The 22,908-nt window shown below is 47.8% G+C and overlaps 1 protein-coding gene across 1 annotated transcript in view; it reads right to left on the bottom strand.

Moving 5' to 3' along the window:
* LOC111147014 (myosin XVI) overlaps positions 1–22,908 on the bottom strand; it is a 471,268-nt gene that overhangs the window by 78,297 nt on the left and 370,063 nt on the right. Inside the window, exon 28 of the mRNA XM_022502858.1 lies at positions 16,636–16,738. Within this exon, the coding sequence (XP_022358566.1) occupies positions 16,636–16,738 (103 nt within the window). The remainder of the gene's footprint in view (positions 1–16,635; positions 16,739–22,908) is intronic.

Here is a 22,908-nt window from a genome sequence, read left to right as displayed (position 1 = left end):
AATGATGAACCACACCCATGTGTTTTCAGAATAATTTTCTTGGGTGTTGTGCGTATTGCCTAAGAACTCCCAGAGCTGGGGGTAGGTGTGAGGAATGCCCTTCGCTATGTAAATTCTCGCAGGCTTTGGGGGGAAGCAGGCGTAAATAATCCCGGACAGCCTGGTAAATACTGACAGGAGGTGCGGGGGGTGCTAGGAGGTGAGGTTCTGCCAGATTAAGAAAATGTACTGCTCCGGCGCCCCTCGTGGCATGTTCATGACCATCTTCTTAGGACTTGAGACAAACGCCACCACGACGAGAAGACTCACACGTGTGCTCCCGAGCACGCACTGGGTCGTTAAGATGCGGACACCCCCCGTTCCAGCCCACATCCCGATGACACCCACAGCTTGTGCGTAGGCCCACGCTGTCAGGCACTGGGAGGGTTTATAGGTCCGACTTGTCTCCAGAATGCCTGGCCAGTGGCAGTTTACGAAGCTTTTTATTTGGAAACTGAGTTTATTCCAGACCTGTGTTGTCACGCCCCATCTAGCTGTCACTAGCTGTCGCATCCATCTAGCTGCCCCCTTCACCACGATCATCTGTCTTAATGAAACACACGGTTGTGCAAGGGACTGGGGCCTGAGTCTTCCGTGGTGGCGGTCAGGCCGCTGAGTCAGATCAATGGGGCAAGTGCTCAACGACTGTCCTGTCTCAGAGGCCCCTGCTTGACTGCAGGCTGCTCTTTGCTTAGTTTTCTTGTAGTTTGCGGAGATCTGAGACACTCACCTGGGTGGGGGGCTACAGAGAGTTGTTACTTTTTCTCACTGTATTGCCATTCTCTCTCCCAAGTTATTTTCCATAATTCATAGTCTTTTTCTTCCCCCCTTCCCGACTGCTGACTTATTTTGGCAGCCAACAGGAAGAACAGTTGGTACTGTCTGTGAGTGCCGCGGAACAAATCTGTGAGACGGGCACCGGGAAGGAGGGAGCATGGCGTCTTTCTGTTCATCGCTGACTGTCGTAGGCAACTCATTGTGGGAAACCGAATCGCAAAGGCAAAATGCATGCAAACCTGTGTCCCAAAATGCAAGTCCAGAAGAGTGACAGCCAGCAATATGACCCAATGGGTGGAGTCGATGATGATCGCTAGGGGAACTCATCGGGGGTATGTGGCGGGGGGGCGCTCAACATGGGGAAAAGACCTACGGTATGGAATTAAGACAACTAGGTTCCAGTTCCACTCTCTTATTTAAATGGGGACCCTGGCTGGATGTGAAGGGAGTTGGATAGGACGACAAAGAGCTCCCAGAGTGACATTTCCAATAGCCATTCGAAACACGGAAGTGGGTGGATCTTGAAATGCTGGGGATTTGAGGGAAGATAATGTCCTCAAAGACAAGCTTCCTGGGGAAGATCAGCAGTGAGCAAAAATGACGAGTTACATCTAAGGACGGGGAATCAAGATGGGGTTAGGTAGGATTCACGAAAAAGCAAGTTATCTCAGCCATGTGGTCTTGAAGGATGGGCAGGAATTCTCCAGGGTGTCTAGGGTTCGAGGGAGAAGATGAATGTGGGGCAGAAAAAGCAGCCTGTGAACAGCAAGGGGCAGAAAACCATGTTGGGGGCTAGCTGCATGAACAGTGACGAGGGAAGGGTCCACACATGTAACCGGTGGCCACATCGTGAAGAATACTCCAGGGAAACCTGGACAAAGTGGATTCCCTGGAAGATTGAAAGAGGATCTCAGCTAAATTTCCTAAAAATGACTCCTGAAATTGTATTTGAAATTTATCAAGTTCCTTCTTAAAACCATCTGAAGAATGGGTTGTTGGACTTGGCTCTGGGAGGTACTTGGTGAAGTGAGACAATATCATGTCATCAATGATTTGGATCGGGAAGAACCTACCACGGCTGCCTGTGTGTTGGCCAACTCTTATTCATCCTTCATTACCGAGCTCAAGCCCCACTCCCATTATTAGATTTTTGAGAGCCGTTAATCCACTTCTAGTAGGCTTTGATGACTTTCACTTGTGTTCCCAGAACACCCTATGAATGATTCCTCATTTATTATATTGCATTGCACATTTGCCATTATGCATATACATTTACATCTCTCCTGGAGAATATGAAGATATATTCTTGAGCTTCACAAGTGGTGGGGATATGGGGAGGGTGGATTCAGATTAGAAACAGAACATAAGGAATTGTGAAGTCCTCGTATAAGAAGATGAGTCATCGCGATGGATGATAATGTCTTCAAGGATGAAAATAAGTTATGACGGTCATTGAAAACATGAGCCGGACCCTAAGTCATTCAGCAAACCGGAGAGAAGTCATGGCAGCCCGTAGGTGATAGGACAAATAATGGGGGCGAGGAAAGAAAAGTGGGGTGAAGACGTAAGACAGAAGGCTGGGGAGCAATGAGTCAGCTAGCCCCACTCCCCCACTGAGACAAAGGAAGTGAGAAAAAGTGAAACCTCCTGACAGTATTTTCAGGAACGTCCACTTTCCAGTTCGCATATGGAGGCTAAATTAGAAGGGGTGTAAATATGGAGGCAGTAGGGGTTTTTCACAGCGTCTTAGAGATTTCACAGGACCCGAAGGCGCGTCTGAGTGCTTCACACAGCAGATCTGCTTGTCTTGCAGGCGGGATAAAAGGAGTCCTTCCTGAGATCCATGGATTGGGACAATGGCAAGGGAAGAGTTGGGTGGGAACGTGAGACATGGGGCATTGGCGGGGGAGGGTGCGGTGTTAGACAGGCAGATGCTCCTCTGGGAGCCAGAAGGCTAGACCTGCTCCCCAGGCTCCTTCTGAGGCTCTGGTATGGTTGTGCCCAGGAAAATTCTCCAGAGGTAAAACCAAAGGTTCTGTAATGAGGGAGGCTTCTGGGCTTCCATTTCAGCAGGAGGAAGGGGACAGAAGCCCACATCTACACAGGTATCCCGCTAAGGCACAGCCTCAGACTCCGTGGGCATGGCTGGGTATTGTGCCACCATCACCTTCAGATGGCCCCAAAACTCTTCATTCGGCTACTTGGGCGTACTTTGTGCTTACCCTGTGGGCCTACCCATTCATTCCTTCATTCACTCTTTACACATACATACATTTTACCCTATAATTTATTTGTGGATTGGCAATATTCGGAGATATTCATTGGAAATGTAAACATTTGTTTGACTTTGCTGGTCTTTTCGAGATGTCATGTTTAGAGTAAATGCTTCTTCTTTCCTTGAAGAATGAAATTCATCATTTAGTAGTATTTTGGATTTCTTTGTCAGAAACTATTTTGAATAACACACTGTAGTCTTAAGTCCTCTGTTATCCCTCAGGCTAAGGATTACGGGGACATAAATCTAGGAATCTAATTTAACCAGGAAACCCAGACAAGATCACAAGGATTCTGTATTTTTATTGTCTATTAATGATGTTGACCAGGAGAACAACATTGGCCATTTTAATTTTTTCTATAGAATGAATTCACGTCAAGTTACTCCCATCATCTCTGCCTTGGTATGCTATACCAAATCCAATAAATTAGGATTCACTTGGACACAACCAAATGTTCCAGTCACCCACATTTTTTATTTTGGTTGCGTTCTCTTATAAAATGATGTTTCTCACGACCAGATAGAAGGAAAAGGAGGGGTTAAAATGTTCCCCTCCTGAGCCCTCTCCTTGTGCCCTCCCTAGAGGCAGAGTGTTCTGATCTGAGATTAAAATGTTAATGTCATTCCGACTCCTGTAAAAGTAAACCATCTGTGAATTATAGTCATTGCTATTTTTATTAGAAAACCATTAGGGTTTTTTTTTTTTTTTTTGAAGTGACAGATTTTAAAGGATTAAAAAAATTGTCATTGATGACTTCAAAAGCTTCAATTCCTGCTACAGTTTTGGTGGTCTTTCTGGGGTGGGGGTGCTGAGGGAGCACAGACAGCTGCTGGAGGGCGCATGGATGGCACGTAGGTGAACCTGAGGCAGCCCTAGGTAGAGATCAAAGGGACCCGTGAAGACACTCTTCTCTCTTCTCTCCTTTTCCTCCTCACCGTCACTGAAGGCTGCCTCCGAAGGCTGCCTCCGATCACAAAGGTGTAGACAAAGCATGGGGGAGGCAAGCTTGCTGGCAGAGGTGGCCCTCCTGTGGAGCAGTAGAGGGACAGACACTCCAGGTTTCCATGGCAACCCAAGGATTCCTGCAGGAGGAGCCTACTACTGGCCTCGCCCTTTTAGGTACGTCCCCTATTCACTGACTGGGAGACATGGGCAAAACTATCTTCAGAGTGATCTTTCTAAACATCAAACTCATATTACTTTCTTGCCTAACATGATTTAATAGTGGGCCATTTTCAGGGTAACGTTCAAGCTCTTTGGAAATGTTTATTAGACTTTTTATACTATGACTTTATTCAGTGCATTCAGACATATCTGTTCTCTAACTATATCATGTTGTTTGCTATTCCAAAAGGGAAGCTTGCTTTTCTTCTCTGGCTGAACACGTGCTATATACCTTTCTCCTAATCACCTACTGGAGAAGCTCCTGTCCACCCTTTAAAACACAGATGGCTTGGTGAACTCTGAGTCTAGCGTGTACCTCAAAATAATGAATTCATTTTAATAGCATACCCACGTCGCTAACACACCTTGTATATACCTCCAGAATACCACTAGTTCCTGTTTTTTGTCATTATTTTTATACCCATCTGAATATTCAACTTGACTGTGAGATACAGTGGGCTAGGATGATGTCGGGCAAATACGAAGATCTTAAGTTACATCCATCAAGGTGAAGAAGATGAAAGTAGATGGGACGCCGAAATGAAGAGAGCAGAATTTCAAGAATGATTTTACTGGACACGAGCTATAACATGAACTCAGATACTAAAAAATAATTAACTTCACATACATTTTAAAAAAGAAATCTGTTTAAACTCTTTGAACTTGGTCATTTTGCAAAAATGCATCTAATGAAAAGAGCAAGAAACAAAAATGTTAACCTTGCTTATTTCTGGGGCCACCAAATCTCCCAGATTTCCCAAATTTCATCCTCCAATTCTTTACCTGCCTCAGACTTGCACATTGCCTCTGGTTTATTAATCTTCCAGAAGCCTTCATGACTCCATGAAGCCTAGCAGTTTAAATGTATAACTTTGGATTCGGCATTCAAAGCCCTCCACAATATGATTTTTGTTCATCTCTAAAGAGCTCACATTTTTGACTCTTCTAAAATAGGTGTTTTTTACTGTTACTTCAACGTCCCACACACTCTATGAGAGCAGAAAACCGATGCAAAGCTTCTGTAGACACGATTGAGGGACGACAGCATTCTTATGCATGGAATTTGTATTAAACAGACGACAGCATTCTTATGCATGGAATTTGTAGTTGCTGTCAGTGTTATGTTAGATACTGCCCTTCTCTATATCTATTATTATTGAAATATCTGTATTAATGATCACCGTACACTTAATAATACCTTGTGGTGAACGCTTATTTTTTTTTTTGCTGCAAAAATGCTCTATTTTCCTTATTATTGATGAATCAATCCTTGAAAATGTTAATATCCCTTACTTTAAAAACACTAGCTTTATTCTAAGAAATACTTCTCATTTAAAGACAAGGTATCTCATGTTACAGCTGCATCAAAAGTTGCATACATAGTTGCATCATTCACTGTAATACAAGCACTCCAAAAATATGCCCACTATCTCTTCAAGTGCCCTACCAAAGTAGGTCTGTTCCCAATTTTAAATCAGCTTTCTTGACAAGATTCTGAACAATACAGTCTTTCTTTTATGTGTTTTGATGTCTGCATCACTCTCCCATCAGCCTTGTTTTCCTTCCTGCTGATCTGAGAATGTCATTGTGTTCCTTTAAAACACGGTTCTTTCTACTTTTACCATGCAAAGCACTTCCTGTGCCTACTAGGTAACCTTTTCCAAGCAGAAACAGCTCCAAACCCCAACACTTCCATATGCCCACCACGAACAGTCCTGCACTTATTCCTGGTTCTGTGTCATTTTCACATACTCTCAGGCGATTGTATCTTAAAGCTTTCCTGATTTTCCTGTCTCATATTTATTCACCCGTCTATCCTGTCAGTGGTCTGTCCTCTCCAACTGTTTAATCATTCATTCATCCCTGCATCCACCCATCCACTCCTCCAGCTATACCTCCCTCTATCTAATCACTCCCCCATCCATCTCTCTTTTCATCCCCACATCCACTAATATATCCATCCATCCATTTATCCAACCAACTATACAACAGTCTGTCCATCCATCCATCCATCCATCCATACATCCATCCATACATTTATCCAGCCAACTACACAACAGTCCATCCATCCATCCATCCATCCATCCATCCATCCATCCCAACATTTGCCAGGGGCTGATACCCAGCACCTTGCCAGGTTCTAGGACCCCAAGGATGAATAGAATATGGCCTATCCTTTCAAGAAGCTCAGAGAAATAACCATTTAACTAAAATTCATCTTCCTCAGACTGAATTAACATATTTCCCCATTTGCTTCTTAGATTCACTGCATTTCTAAGGATGGACATTATTTTATGTGTGTACATTTCATTGTTATTTCAATACTTCACATTTTCATGGCAGCTTTGAAAAACTACCAAATGGAAATATTCTAATGTTCAGCCTGGCTCTAAATGTATTTTTAAACATCCTCAGAGGATACATTTATACTAAAATACAAGTTCTCTTTGTTATAAATAGACTATTCTTGAGGTTTAACTTCAACACAGAGAAGATAATTACAGCCACACACATCGAACAGAGTACCACATCTTCAGGTATTTGAGGAAGGTGGTTCGGCTCAAATTACATATAATTACAGGTTAAGAAAACGAATTACTCTCACCTAGAACAGTATGACCTGTACAGCAAACAGAGATGAACAAAAACTCCTATTCTGAGCTGACTGGTGAGTAACTCCCTATGTAACCCCACACATGGCTTCATTCCAGAAATCATATCTATGTGGTCAAGAGCCTGATGAAAGCAACCCTCTTCCACTCAAAGTCACCCATCGGGAAAAGCAAACCAAAGCCAGAGCCTCACAAAGCTGACAGGCTTCAGAATCACAGAGGAGAGGACATCGGAGAGGTGGATGCATTCGTTGAAGGAGCAACATTGGTCTCTGTTTTTAACAAAATGGCCTCGATACTATGAAAAACTACCTGCCTCGTGGAATGTGTATGCTATAAATGATGAGCTGCAGTGAACACACAGTCACAGCCCGCTGTCCTGCCCGAGGCCTGCACACACACACACGCGCGCGCGCACACACGTACGTGCAGGGGGCCCTCCCCCACCAGTGTCCGCCAAGTCTCTGCCTCGTGTGTCTTCTGAGGTTTGCTTTGCTTCTAAAACTGGGACTACTCATGCCGCCCTGGCTCTTATATCGTTCGTCCTAAAGAGCATTTTTAGATATTAAAAAAAGATACTTACATCGATTTCCTAATTTTCCAAATATCGGTAGCGTGGTGTGTTCACATCTTCTCTGAGACTCATCTGCATGTATGTTTGTGAACCGTCTTCTGCTTTCGACTCCCAGAGAGTCAGGGCTTCGTGTCGTCTCAAGATCCACCCTATTTTGTGTGGCCAACTCGCACTTGTTAATAATGTTGGTTTTAAAGGAGATTTCACTCTTCAAGGGATTTAATAGGCCCATCTACCAAAGGCCACTGTCCCTTCCCCGCACCGGCTGCCCCTGTCCCTCCTAACTCTGCTGCTGCAGGCCGTGTGCACTGGCTTCCCAGCCCTGCTCTTGCATCCGGCAACACACTGGTTCATGCTTAAAGCATAAATCAGGTCACCTCACTATCCTCTTTGAAGCTCATGGATGGCTTCATGGTGAACTTGAAACAGAACTTGGTGTTTTGATGCAACCAAGGTCCCACGGCCTTGGTCTCTGCTCACTGCTAAGCCTCATTCTCAAGGTGGTGACTTGGTGTCCCCAAAGGGTGAACCCGGTTCCTGATCAGCAAAAAAATCCTTGGCTATTACAAGGTTTGAGGCATCCAATAGGTGCTTAATAAAGACTTGCTGCAGGACTAAGTAACCCCAGATCGATACACATGAGATGGAGCACTGGGTAAGGCATGGACAGAACCACCACTTTTTAGTAACTGTCAGGCAATTGTTAATGACCGTCCGGGAGGACTGAGCTCTGGAGGACCACAAGTCACTGTCAGAGTGAAGAATTTTTTTTACTCTTCCCAGTAATCAATTTGTTAGTAATTTCTCTCATTAATTTTCCTCCCTAGTGCAGTGATAATGAAAGCATAAGGTTGAGAAACACTGCCCCATGGCATCGTTCTCTCCCCTGTCTCCCAGGTGCTGGTTCTCCAGCCAGCCTGCCTCCTCCCAACCCAGCCCTCAGCTGAACTCATCTCAGGGGGTGGCACCCTCGGCTCTTGCCCTGGACCCTGCCTCCTGCTCCTCAACCTTCACATCTCAGCCTACACATGTTCATTGTAGAGATGCTCTTCATGACAACTGCCTCTCTCTAAACCAGGGTCCTGTGGGTTCCTTCCCAGCATGGATCCCAACCTGTCCTTCTCCATTAGTTGACTGTGGTTCCCCCTCCCCCTCTCGGCCCTGATAGCCTGCAAGCCTGGGGAAGAAGGCCACGGCATTCCACCTTTACAATGCACCATATCTCCTCGTGTAGCTTCAGGGACATCAGGGGTGCTCAAAAGATGCTTGTTGACTCAATCGGCCAATAATCCTGGAGCTGGAGGAAGTGAACTGGACTTGGAGGCGATGAGAGCTGGATTAGGAATAGGTACGGCTACGTTTCCCTGACCAGTTATTAAGTGCAGGTACTACACTGAGCCCTTTGTGCAAGGAAGCTGAGAGGAATGCTATGAATAAGCTACCACGTCAGGAAGGCTTGATGGTGGACTCCTTCATTTCCCAAGAAAAAATGTGGTAGTCAGTACATTTATTCATTCCTTCAGCAAATACATGTTCGGTATCTACTGTGTGCCAGACGCCGTTGGGAATGTAATAGTGAAATACACACACACACACACACACACACACACACACACACACACGACAATAAATATTGTATGTATCTAGAAAGATATATCTGAAGAAGACGTGAGAGTTTTCCTCAGTGGAGTTCAGAGTGAAAGAGGAGAGAAACACACTGCCCAGGAATCAGACTTTGTAATATTATTTTTAAAAGCTGAGTCAACGAATACACACCCAACCTTTGGAGTACATATCTCTGGGTAGTTCGATGATGGGTGATCTCTATTTTTTCTTTAATTTTCACTATTTTTCAAATTCCTTATCAAGAATAAACACTACTTTTATAACACAAATGTGTTCATATGTGTGTGTGTGTGTGTGTGTCTAGTACAAGAGAAAAAAGAAAGTCAATATTGTGTATGGATATAGTAATTCTCAGTTTATAATGCACATAGTACCAAGAGATGCTCTAAGATCCCTAACATTTATTATTTTCAGCATTAGTAATTCTAGAGAAAGGGAAGGGATGTGAGAGAAAGAATAATTTTATAGGCTATTTTCTAGCCTGTACTTACAGCTGATTTATGAAGTGCTCCTTGAGTAATAAAACAAAGGTTATAAACCATTAATTTATTGTGCTAATAAGAGCCAAGGGCTCTAATACCATTGTCTTGTCTTAGAAGATGTAAAAAAAGTGGAAGGTGCTTAAAACTTCAACAGTTTCTTGCTCTTACTTTTATTATCTTTTCTCTACTGTACTATTTTAGATTAATGAAATAATAAATCCTTCATCCAACTGATTTTATTTAATGTTATGGTAAAATGTTAATCTTGCAATGCTCAGCACTGTAAGAGGGGCTCCTTCAAAGATCATATATTTTATGGAGACGCACCATGAAATCTAGGCCACCCTATGAAAATCACACTAGAAGATGACGGTAAAGAAAATAATTCTTGCAATTTTTTTGTTAGTGTATTTCACTAGGATTTGGGGTTTGTCTTTTGTGAGAGCCCCTGGTTGTTTCTTTCAGGATCTCTGTCCCTCTGCCCCTGTCACTTTCTCTCTCACACTCACATGCCCACACACGAAAGTAGACATTGTATCGTGGGCTAGTTGGGAGGAAGCTGAAGTTCCCATTCTGTTTCTCACTTCCTGCCTGTCCAGTCGTGACTAAGGCACCACAAGTCTTCCTGAGTCTGCCTTCTCATCCTGATGCCATGTCACATTCTCTCAACTTCTCCTTCCAGGGTTTCCAGCAACAGTTACCATGTGCCCCTGTTTCGAGGAGCCTCCCCTCACAGAACTCTCCTCCCTGCCTTCCCACAGAACTTCCCAAAGTCCTCAGAACATGACTGAAGGGACAGTGAAACTTCACCTTGAAAGCTTTCCCCAACACGGGCCAGCCATTCCCTCGCACTGACTGGCCCTGCGCTCCGAGCCTCTGTGTTGGGAAATGGCGCCCCTAGCCGCGCTCGGACGGACTCCGACAGATTTGTTTCTCCCTTCGTCATCCCACCAGATGGCTTTAAAATGAATATAGCATTCAAATAACTACACAGAAAAAATCATCCTATAACCAGTTGATTCATATAAAATGTGTGAAAATCAGATTATACCATTTATTTTTCCACTTAGAATTAGTAGTTTCAAAAGTTTTCACTTTACATAAATGACATAACAAGGCAAAACAAGCATGTTCCACATGGGCCTAAGTGCCTGCCAGTCACTTTTCCGTGGTGTGGGGAAAACCAGGGCCGAAAGCGGTGGATTCCATGCGCACAGCTCCGGAGGGATTATTTTCAAAGGCGCCTGAAAGTAGAACTGAACTAAAAATGGACGTATTTAGATAGAGCACGTATCAGAATAATTGCTAAAAACAAACAATGGAAAGTTAATAACTCAGATCCACACAACTTGTTTTCACTCTGTGACTTAATTCAAGCTCTCTGGATTTTTTCCACAAATGAAGTAATCTGAAGACTCTGTTTCATCAAGAAAACTGTACCTGGTGCGACAGAGAAAACTGAGATCCTGCAAGAAATAACATGGGGCTCTCACAAAAGTACTGTAAGTCAGTCATATTGAGTCTACTCAGCTTACTTCCAGAACCTTCCGCTCCTCCTCAAACAACTGGTGTAAATCCACCATCAGATAAGGCTGAGGCGCTGACGAGGCCGCCATATTTTAAAAAATATGTCATTTCATTGTCTACCCGAACAAGAAACCACCAGCAAGAAGGACTCCTTGGCAACCACCATTATATCCTGATTATTTTTCACTTTTGTTCAAAACAAAAGCACCTGATGTGAAAGCCACGATGTTGAGAATGTTAAGAGAACAGCATCACGAGTGGGTTTGCCAACACTTGTGCTGAGCGGTTGGAATCCTGTGACAGGAGGTGGGAGGGTCCTTTAAGAAGTGAGGCGGCGGGGCACCTGGGTGGCTCAGTGGGTTAAAGCCTCTGCCTTTGGCTCAGGTCATGAAACCAGGGTCCCAGGGTCCTGGGATCGAGCCCCGCATCGGGCTCTCTGCTCAGCAGGGAGCCTGTTTCCCTTCTTCTCTCTGCCTGCCTCTCTGCCTACTTGTGATCTCTCTCTGTCAAATAAATAAATAAAATCTTAAAAAAAAAAAAGAAGTGAGGCGGAAAATACAACAGGTTACTTAGCACTTGAAGGCAAAAACGCTTTGGAGCAAAACAGAGTCAGTGTGACTAACACGTCTTTTTCATAAATGCTCAAGATAATTAATTTGACCCTATATAATATTCTATTTAAATTATATTTGTGGGGCGGTAACAAATTTTAAAAAAATAATTCTCAATTACAGAAAGTAATTTATGAACACATTTATCTTCGAGTCATAGAGATAGGCTGCACTTCTGACTGTCGTCTCCAAACAATGCCCTAGATATTACCACTCTCAGGTTTTTGTGGTGAATTATTCCAGATCGTAAACAGTCTTAAACACCTGTGTATCCACGTAAAATGTACAGTATGATTTGGCCGCTTCTTAGGGACCAAGACTTATCCGCTACCGTCTACCGCGCCTCCTTCCCCTTTGCCCCCTGTCCTGGGGACGCAGGAGCAAACTCGACACACACCCATCCCGGGTGACAGGCAGACCATCAGCAACCTTAGAGAAGGTGTGCGACCTGAGGGGTGAGAAGAGAGCAGAGAGGAGGGAGCGAGCGTTCTGGAAGCTGCGGGTGCCCGGAAGTCCGAAGACGGGAGGGAGCGGCCTGGCAGCCTCGGCTGGGGGTTTACCGAAACGGCTTATGACGACTATTCTCAGACTGCCCTCGCTCAAGTCCTGAGCTGGAAGCCAGTGTCACCTTGACTCCGTCTCCAGGACTGTCACCCAGAACTCCTTCCCGCCCCGGGGCTGCCTGGGGACGGCCGGAGCGGCGGCTGGGTCGCGACGGATTGGAGTGAAACTGCCCCGAGAATCATTGCTTGATTCCAGCTCTGCCTCTCCGTCTTCTCTTTCTCCTCTTGCTGTCCCTTCTCTCCTTCTCCTCCTTTTCCCCCCAAGATGCAGTTAGGAAGGGGAGTCCAAAAGCACTGTGCTATGTGGGGGTCACTGGCTGACGGTCTGGGTAAGAACGACTGGGATCGGAACCGACCTGCCACGGGCCGCTGTCCCTGTGGCTCTCCTTCACCTGCCAGTGAATGACCAGCGTAAGAAGACACGGACCACAATCTGCTCAGAGTCGTCAAGAGATCCGTACGCGCCTTTGATCAAAGCTCACGCTGCGACGCAGAACCTTTGCCTTTCAAGTTGCGTCATCTGAATAGAAGCGCTTCAGATGGTTACTTTAAAAGATACAGATGCAGTCAAACGCCGTGGAAAGACCGCAGCCCAGCAAGACGCAGATGCGGGCAGATGCGGGTCTCGGCAGAACGGCCCTTCCGCTGAAACCAAGCGTTACCCACACCTGGTCCCTTGATCAGCACGCCCATCTGCAGGGCTCCATCGCCTCCTATCTCAAACGAGGTCATTCCCGTTCACCCAGCCGACTTTCCTTTCTCCGCGTACCCTTGTTATTAGGTTTGAATCAAAGAAGGCCAAAGCTGTGAATAGTTGTAACGCGTTCTGTAGATGAGAGGAATCATCATGCATAAAATATTAACATTTCCAGGGCCTCCCACACTGACTGCAGACCCACAACTCCGCGGAGAATCTATCAGTAAACAAACCCAACAGCACTGAACGGGGCAGGTCTCTCCCCGCCTCTGAAACAGAAGGAGGCGCGTTGCTACAATGTAGGAAAGTGGGAGAAGATGGGGCTCGGACCCCCTGCTGACGCCTCCAAGGCTTCCCTGCGCAGAGTCTGATCTATGTAAAGGAGAGCGGAAGCGCCCACTACCAACACCTCCAAGACCCATCAAAGCGGCAGTAAGAGCCTCATCGTATTTTTAGCGAAGAGAATTGAATTTCTAGCTGATGCTCCGCGCAGTTTCCCACAGTAAAGATGGCTCCGATCCCTGCTGGCTCCTAGCGCTGCTTTTAAAAATTTGGGCACGAGGGACTATTAATTCCCGCTAACCATTCAGACCCAAGGATGAACACTGACTGCTTAATAGAAACACACATCGTGATTCTCGGTAATTTGGGAATCGTGCTCCAAAACGACAGCCATCTGTTAGGACCTCACTGCGGCTTCCACGGCTCTGTGGTCGATGCGTCCTGGTTCACCGCTGGGAGGAGAGTCAGAGCCACTCCTCCAGCAGTGAAGGACACGTTTCAGACACACGCTTTGCTTTTGAAACTGGCGAGTCTGACTTTCCAGGTCAGGAATAAATGATGTTTTTTTTTTTTTAAAGATTTTTTTTTAATTTATTTATTTGACAGAGATCACAAGTAGGCAGAGAGGCAGGCAGAGAGAGAGGGGAAGGGAAGCAGGCTCCCTGCTTAGCAGAGAGCCCAATGTGGGGCTCGATCCCAGGACCCTGAGATCATGACCTGAGCTGAAGGCAGAGGCTTTAACCCACTGAGCCACCCAGGTGCCCCAGGAATAAATGATGTTTTTAAAAAATTCTTCTTCTGGGTCACCTGGGTGGCTCAGTGGGTTAAACACGTGGCTCTGGATTTCGGCTCAGGTCATGAGATCGAGCCCGGCCTGGGGCTCTGCACGGGACATGGAGTCTGTGGAAGATTCTCTGTCCCTCTCCTCTGCCCTTCTTGCTCGCTCTCTCTTTCTAATTAAATAAATTATTTAATTGCAAATTCTTTTGCTCTCTGTCTAGCATAAAAATGTAACATGAGGGGCGCCTGGGTGGCTCAGTGGGTTAAAGCCTCTGCCTTCGGCTCAGGTCATGATCCCAGGGTCCTGGGATTGAGCCCTGCATCGGGCTCTCTGCTCCCCGGGGAGCCTGCTTCCTCCTCTTTCTCTGCCTACTTGTGATCTCTGTCAAATAAATAAATAAAATCTTTAAAAAAAAAGTGTAACATGAACAAGATTTATTTCTAGGAAGTCAAGGATCTGTCTTACCGTAGAAAGTACACGAGAAGTTACGTTTTGGAGAAGCTGAAGAAAGTCGTCTTTCCTACCAACTCACTACAGAACACACAACCCAACACGCAGAGAGTAAAAGGGTTCATGTATTTCTTTTGTCCCATATTTTTAGTCTCCTTTTGGGGAGTGAAGGAGTGGGGAAAACAGACCAGTGCAGTGAAATGGGAACCCGTCCCCGTTTTTTATTTTGATGCACTTCTTCAAAGTTCCAACGTGTTGCAATATATCTCCCCCAGCTGCGATTTCGAGTGTCCCAGCCTACACAGTGGTGCAGAAGGAATGGCTGTCAGGAGGCACCTGTGTGGGACCCCGATCAGAGGACTGATATGTGTTGCACACCGGGCTTACCACCTGCTGGGGGATCAACTCTTCCAGACGCCCTCGCCTTTTTTCCATAACCCATGCCGCCTTTCAGTATTAATAAAGCATATTATCCTTATCTGTGAGTCTTTCTTCTTCTTCTTCTTCTTCTTCTTCTTCTTCTTTTTCTTCTTCTTTTCTGAGAGAGAGAGAATGGGAAGAGGACGAGCAGGAGGGGTGGAGGGAGAGAGAGAATCTCAAGCAGATGCCGAGCTCAGCAGAGCCTGACGCAGGGCTCCATCTCAGGACCCTGACATCACAACCTGAGCCGAAACCAAGAATCAGACCCTTGACCGACCGTGCCACCCAGGCGTCCCTCGGAATATACTTTAAAGGGAAAAAAATACAAGAAAATCTCAGAGTTACGTGTTCAGGAACCACTACTGCCCAAAGACTTAAAAATCCCAGCAGTGATTCAGTCACGATGACGTCTGCTTCCTGGAGCCTGTGTCACCGTTCTGTTTGTGAACCCACCTCTCCTGCCCCCGGCTCCAGAGCGGTGAGCGGACACCGTCCCACGTTAGTGACTCCCCCTCACTCCCTTTCCAATCCAACCTCTGAGTACACGACTCCTACAGACCGCATGTGCCTCCGCCTTCAGACTATTTAAAGCTCGTCCCATTATTAGTTGAAAACAAAGGAAAAGGAAAGAAGATAATAGAGAGAGAGACTGGGTGGCACAGACAGTGGAGGCATCAGTCATCGGTCTGACGTTCCAGGTTCCATGTCCTTTGCCGCAGATGCAGGAAGGGCCAATGCCAGCCCCACGGTCCCCCCCCCCGTGTCAACCTAGAGTGGACGCCGCCACATACAACCAGTGATTCGGAACCATCAGAAGGGAAGCCCGCATCTCTGGCCTCGTTTGTTATCTTATGTTGTCTCTTGGAGATGCCCCACGGCTTTTCAACATGACATTTATGGCTGCTTTTTGGTAATTGTTAATTTTGCCAAAGCGATTGGCCGCCACACTCTCTGCCACGCGGGTGCGTTCTGCTGTTCTGTGGCCGGAGACGTCCCGGGCCTCCTGACGTCTGCGTCTTTCTTCTGTTTCCCATTCCTGAATCGCTAGGACGTTCCCAAATGCTTTCAGAAGTTTTGAACCTCCCATTCTCCACACTCGTCACAGACAACATTCTGATGTTGTTTCAGGTGCTGAACAAAATCAGAACTATCCCCCGCTGTTTCTGGGGGGCCCCCTCAGGCTCTTCTTGTGTCGTGTTAGTTCTTCCTTCTGGAAGGAGGAGCTCTCGCTCCCACGGGCCCCTGGACTCTGCCAACCAAGGGGTCACACGAAAGACTGAATATTTCCAGACACAGACCTTTTGCCATGGAGTGAGGTAGAAGGGACAGTGACCTTTCCCGTGTGTGGCAGCTGAGAAGCAGCTAACAGGGGCCCCCCAGCCCTGGACGAGCCAGGGAGTGGGTCTGAAGAAGGCAGAATCCAGGCGAGGGGCCAAGAAACCAACGCCCTCGTCTGCTCTCCGCTCACTCCCTTAGAAAGCCCGAGTGACAAGGGGACTGACACACGGGCCAACAACATGCGGCACGAACTTCTCGTCCGCGCCGTGGAGGGAGCCCGCGGGCCCCCTCGCATGTCCGCCACCACACGCGACAACAGAAAAATCCGAAAGACCCATGTGCTCGCAGGGACCACGCCAGTGGCTCGTCGCAAACGCGTTCCCGTTTTTGCTACGGAGGCTGCTGGCACCCACGGGGACCCAGCTGGTTCATTGGAATCCCGAGCTGCGACGCCAGGTCGCCCGCTGGTCACTCACCTGCCAGCCTTGCAGTTTGCACCGCTGGAGAACGAGGCGACACTTCTCCGCGGCAGACAGCGGCTGCTTCTCCCCCGGGAGCGTATGGGCCAGCGGCTTGTACCTGCGGAAAACAGCAGGGACACGAAAGCCGTGACTGAGTGTGTCAAGCAAATGTTTCTTCCGTCCAGCAGGATCATCTCGGTCACACTGTTTCTTAAAACGTCCCCAAACCCCCCTTGATCCCCCGAGCCCCCAAGTCTCCATCCGCCGTGCGCTGAGCCTCATCCAACCGCGAAATAACCCTCTTCTGCCACGTGAGGATGAGTTTTTAAAATGAGCCAAATACGTGTTTCAATCCTTTCACGCAGGTTTAACACTGTTATGATGGACTGATGGAAACCACTTAACGGAAGAAACTGAAGGAAAGAAAACTCCTAGTTTTCATGTAAATATTTAGAATGCTCTTAAAAATATGCCTTTTAAGAAATCTTAGAATTTCTTATGACCATTTGAAATGAACCTAGAGGTAGTAAGAATCTATAATGTGGATATCAGAACATCTGGAAGTTTTATTCAAGTGGGATCTAGAGTGGCTCTGCCCATTATGTTACCTATTGGGTATTATCAATCCTCTAGAAGGACATTTGTTTGTTTGTTTATTTATTTATTTATTTGTTTAAAGTTGCTCTGAATAACTGACATTCCTGAGCTGAAATCCATGGCAATATAATGGTTTTTTATGGATTTTTTAAATACCCTTCAAAATTCTACCAGCCACTTAAAAAACCGATGTAAAATTTCCCTTGCATGCACGTTATTTAACCTGGCGTGGAGGTAAGCTGTGTTAGAAGATGGAGGAAGAAGAGAAGGAGGAAGAGGAAGATGGGGGAAGGGGGAGGAGGAAGGGGAGGGGAGGCGGAGGAGGAGGGGGAGGGACAGAGAAAAAGAAACAGGCAAGGATTCGTGTAATTGCATTTAGTTGGACTGTGTTTACGATTCCCACGTTGGGCTGCTTTGCGAATTTAATGCCCAAAGGTAAATCACTTAAGTTCTCTGTGACTTTCTGTAAAATGTCTTTGATTTCCATCTGAAGTTTGTTGCAGCAAATTTGGCAATTTCTAAAACGAGTTATTTGCTTCCTTAGAGCAAGGAAGGAAGGAAGTGCATCGCTTCCCTGTTTGTATCCAGTATCCACCGGGCTCCCTCTTAGCAGCCAGGAGAGCCCTGGACCTGTGCCCCCCGACCGCCACCCCACAGTGCTCCCCCTCTAGGGTTCTGTCTGTGTCCGCATGCACGGAGTGCCCAGCACGGGGGGACACCGCCGTAGTCACCGTGGGTCTGGCGTAGAAAGCACTCCGAGAAACACACCTATTGTGAATTTGTGAGTAGCAGACATTTATTTCCTTTTTCCATCCTTAGCGTCAGCGTTGAGCCCTCAGTCTGCTAGTCGACCTGGGCCGACAACGATCCTAATCTCGGTAGCCACACGTCCGATGAAATGCATCAACGTCAGCCACAACCCTTCCTTCTCACACGCGGAATTTTGCTCCTGTATCGGACTCAGGGCACAGGAGGCCGTGAAAAGAGCAGTGAGCAGAGCCTGGACGCGAACGGGAGCGTGCCAGAGGCAAGGACGGGAAAAACTTCGCTCACATTTGGATCACACCAAACGGACTGAAGTGATCTGTGGAATACGGAAGTATTCAGTGATTTTCTTTTCTTTTCTTTTTCTTTTTCTTTTTCTTTTTTTTTTTTAATACGCGGCAAGAATGGGATTTCCTATGCAATAGGCACTGGAGTTGGTGTCTATCTTGTCTACTGGTCTTAGTGTGTGGTCATTGCAGGAGAGATAAGGGTGTCTCCAGGGTAGAAGAGAACAGACACAACGGGTGGAATGGGGCGTGCATGCGCGTGCGTGTGTGCGTGTGCGCGTGTGCGTGTTTGTGTGTGAGGGGCCAGGACTGGGAGTTTTGTGTGCAGAGGGCAGTGGGGTGGGCCCTCCGGAATTGTGGTCATGTGACAGGCACACGTCAGTGAGCAGATACAGATTAGGTGTATAACGGGCCATCTCGGTCTCTTAGCCATCACTGACGCGGTTTAGGCAGGAACCAACAAGCCCCTGGCCCCAGATGGTTCTAGAGCGGAAAGGGAAGGGCTGGGGCATGAGAGACAGGAGAGGTTATCACTCGGCATCAGCAGCACACCAGACCTGCAGAGAAGAGAATTCCAGGTCTCCGACCTTCCAGTGGCTGGGCCTCTGACGGAAAACTCAGCTCAGAATGAAATACAGACTCATTCAAGCGCTCAGGAAAGCCAGCACGTTCCTACCATTTAGCCAGAGTCACACAATGAAATGAAATCACTCAAATTATCTTTTTATTCTCTTACAATTGTCTCATTCTGGAGCTCCGCTCATTATCACGGAGAACTGAACTGACGTAATTCAAGTATCTGAAGACAGTTTGAACAAGTCAGAACAAAGATCTTACACCGGGGGCTTTTTCCCTCACTTTATATTGTTCTTGTGACATCTAAAATGGTATAATTCTGACATTTCAACTGAAAAGACAAACACATCATCCCGAGTGAGGGCCTCTATTTTAGCGTAATTAAAAACATCTTGCTATTTGGAACATGCGTGTCATCTCTGGGTGGCGTCCCAGGTCAATCACTGAGCTAAAACAGGATCTCACAGAAACTCCAACCCAAGAACAAGGGGTTAAGAATGAGCCTGGGACAGTGTGTGGGTGCTGAGTGCAGGTGTGAATGGACGTGGGATTCCGAAGCTTCCATTCCCTACACCCTCTCAGTCTCTGTCATCCTCGACCCACCGAAGAGCTCTGTGTTCAGGCTGGTACCTGCCCGTGTCTGAGACAGATCAGCTGACTCGAAGATGTCAACGTCAAGTCTCCTGAACAGCTCACTGTTGCCTTGTCCTGGTTTGGGTTGGAGGGAATCACTGGGATCTAATTCCATGTCCAGAGCCCGGGTCCCGGGCTCATTCTTTTGGGCTCATTCAATCAATGAGCCAACACGCACAGCAGTACTGGCTGAGCACAAGATACGCACACGGAATGCATCCGATGAGGATCCTTACATCCTGTGATGGAGACGGGAAGACCAGAAACACAGATGAGGAGCCATGTCAGATACAACGAGAGAGACGGAGAAAAATGGGGCAGGAGAGTTCTCACTGAGAGCAGGTATCTGAGCTGTGGGGCCCTCCGGGGAACGGGAACCCCGCCTGAGGGAACAGAAAACCCACAAGCCCTGAGCGGGGTCGTGTGTGCCCGTGTGAGCAATCCCAGGGCAGCGGCTGCAGCTGGAGCAGAGAAGGCCGAGGAAAGGTCCAGGGGCAGATTCACAGGAAGGAGGTGACCTTGCAGGTGACTCTAAGCCCTCGGCTCTGACCCTGAGAGCCCCACTACACAGTGATTTGAGCAGATGGGTCCTACCCTGGGACTCCAGAAGGGTCCCCAGGAGCTGGCGGCCCGGGCGTGGGCATGTACAGCGGACGGACAGCCTGGGGGTCTCTCCAGAGGCCCTTCCCGCAGCCCAGGAGGGAGGCAGCGTTAGCGGGAGGAGCTGGGTGGGTGCAGTCCAAGGCCGGCGGCAAACAGTGGGGTTTCCTGATGGACGGATGTGGATGCGGGAGGGAGGGGAGCGGCGCCTGCGAAGCTGGAGGACAGAAGTGACATTCGTGGAGACGGAGCGCCCCGGAGACAGCGGCTCCTTCAGACTGGGGGGTGGTGGTCAACGCCACGGAGGAGGGCGCAGGAAGAATTCCGCTGGAGCCCCAAGGACGGGGTCACTGAAGTCAGCCAACGCCCCGAGATAGTCTCTGCCTGCCTGTTGCCAGTCGCTCCGTTGGGGCCCCTTTCACCTGTCACCAGCCACTGCCTCGTGGCCAGGACGTTGCCCACCGTCCGGAAGACGTCTCCTCATACTGAGTCCTCGTGGGTCCCTGAGGCCGAAACCGAACGCTGTGTCTGGCTTCCCTTGTGAACGTGTCCGCTGACTTTCAACTTCCCTCCCCCCCCAGACAGCCCATGGCCCCGATGGCCGATATTGGATGAGGCCTAGGGTTGGGTGGCGAGTTCTAGCACAGTTCCGGAAAGCTCTCTCACCTGCAGGCTAGTCATTAAGTACCCTCTGGACCCCAAGGGTTCAAGTACGAAAACTCTCCTCAACCCACACGCACCACCGGGTACAGGGTGACTCGGGAATCATAACAGACATCCCGGTCGTTGGCAAAAATCGTGGGTGGAAGGACCCCGTCGTCCGTGGTGTTCGCTCGGGGTCCCTGCAGTCTGAGCAGGGCAGACAGAAAGCGGAAGAGGGAGGGCAGAGCAATGACTGAGACGTGTGCAGGAGAACCTAAGGGACGTGGTAAGTATTTGTCTTTTCCAAAGTGATCCTTCCTTCTAGCTTCAAGCAGAACTCGGACGTGCTATTTCTCATGAGCTTAGAGACAAAACAGAGCTTACGGGGTGACCACAGAGGCAGGCTAAACAAAGTAGAGACTCAGTTGACTCCTGTAAGAAGCCCACCATGGAAGCGTAGAGTCACTTCCTTAGAAAAATACAAGGTATGTGTATCGAGCTAATGTTTACAAACGAAACACAACAAAACCACTAAAAACAACAACAAACCCCACCTCAGATGCAGTTTCTCTGACATGGTTTGTGTGCTGAATATTGGCTTCGTCTCTTCACACTCGAGCACAATTTTGTTGTGAAAGTTTTGGTCTCTAAACGCCTTAAAATTTAATTCTAGTTAGCAAATATTTATTAAGCACCAATTACGAGCAAGGTACCCTGCCAAGACACGTGCAGCTTACCAGGATGGGCAAAGCAACCCTCTCATTTGACTGCCTATGCTCATGGATGACCTTTATGGCCAAAATTATATCTCAGAAAAGATGTGGTTTTAATTCAAGACCTCATGAAATTTTCTTATAAGGGCCCTATTTTATTTAGTCAGGAACAACAAAATGAGGTTTAGGGAGCACCATTAACCTCATCCCTCAGGGATGGGATGCGGTAATCCACGGAAAGAGAGAGGGGGTGTTGCTGGAGCCCTAGAGGGGAGGTTGGGAGGGGGAGGCAGCCAGGAAGGGCAGAGGAGGGAGGGGAAGGGCAGGGGATGGCACTGAGACCGCAGCAGAGGGTGGGGGCACAAGCTCGGGGCTCTGGTGACTCGTAGCATGGATGAAGGAAAAGGTCAACGGCTCAAGGGGCAGGTACAACCAAGCGAAGTGTTTGGGGGGTTTTCTTCTTCAGGGTCGGAGAAGAACCAGAGAGCCTGTAGGCAACATTTATAGATATATACAAAGCCTACATTCTGCTCATGCTTATTTGGGAGTACTGCTGTTTTTCTCCAGATTATTGGGTTCATTCCTGTTTAGCTCTGATAGGACAACGATGGGGTTTCTTCTAGAACCATCTCCTTGAGACTTCCCCATAGGGCACCGCGGGGCTTTCCACCTTGCCAGAAACGAGGCTGTCTGTCTGCACTGGAATGGGGATGCATCTGCCTTGTTGTGAGGACTTGCCGGGACCGCTCGTTTTGCTGCTCCTATGCTAGCTCCCACAGCACACACAGTGCAGGTGCGGAGGGGTGATTTTCTAGCTATTTGGGGCTAATTTCCAGCATTCAGAATGCTGAGTGGTGGGTTGAGTGGAACAGCTGCCTAGCAACGGGACTGACATGCATCATGAAAATAGTGAGAAGTAGGAAGGAAAAGGAGCACAGAGGGCTTGGGGGAGAAATAAAATCTACTTCGACGTGGGGGGAGCGGAGAAGGAAGAGAAACGAGGCAGAGAGAGACAGGCTTTGCAGAAGGGCCTTTCAACTAAAGAGGGACACTTTTTTTTTTCTTTTAAAGACGACGCGAAAGCAAAGAGAAAAAGTTGCTAAAAATCATCATTCACACAAAAATGCATCGTGTTCCCTATGTGTGCACATTTTCTCTCTTCTTCCCGTGACTCGGGGTTAAAGACCCCACCTCCCGTGGCAGCTGGTCCGGCATTCGTCCCCTGAGCTCTTCGTCCCGCGGAGGGCCGGGCCTGCTCCCCGTGCAGAGCCTTCACCTCGCGCACCACCCCCGTCGCCCGGCCTGGTCCTCTCCCAGCTTCCCACAGCAACACGTCCGGCCTTCCCACATTCCTTTGCACCTGCTGTGCCCTCTGCCTGGGGCTCAACAGCCTGATCCATGAACTGGGGCATCTCCTGTGTCCGCCTACCCACGACTGCTCCTGGCTATTTACTGGAAGGACAGGAAGGGGACAC

The sequence above is a fragment of the Enhydra lutris genome, unplaced genomic scaffold (assembly GCF_002288905.1).
Source record: "Enhydra lutris kenyoni isolate GAN:26980312 unplaced genomic scaffold, ASM228890v2 scaffoldscaffold15, whole genome shotgun sequence".
Classification (NCBI taxonomy): Eukaryota; Metazoa; Chordata; class Mammalia; order Carnivora; family Mustelidae; genus Enhydra; species Enhydra lutris.
This window is presented reverse-complemented; position numbering and strand designations above follow the sequence as displayed.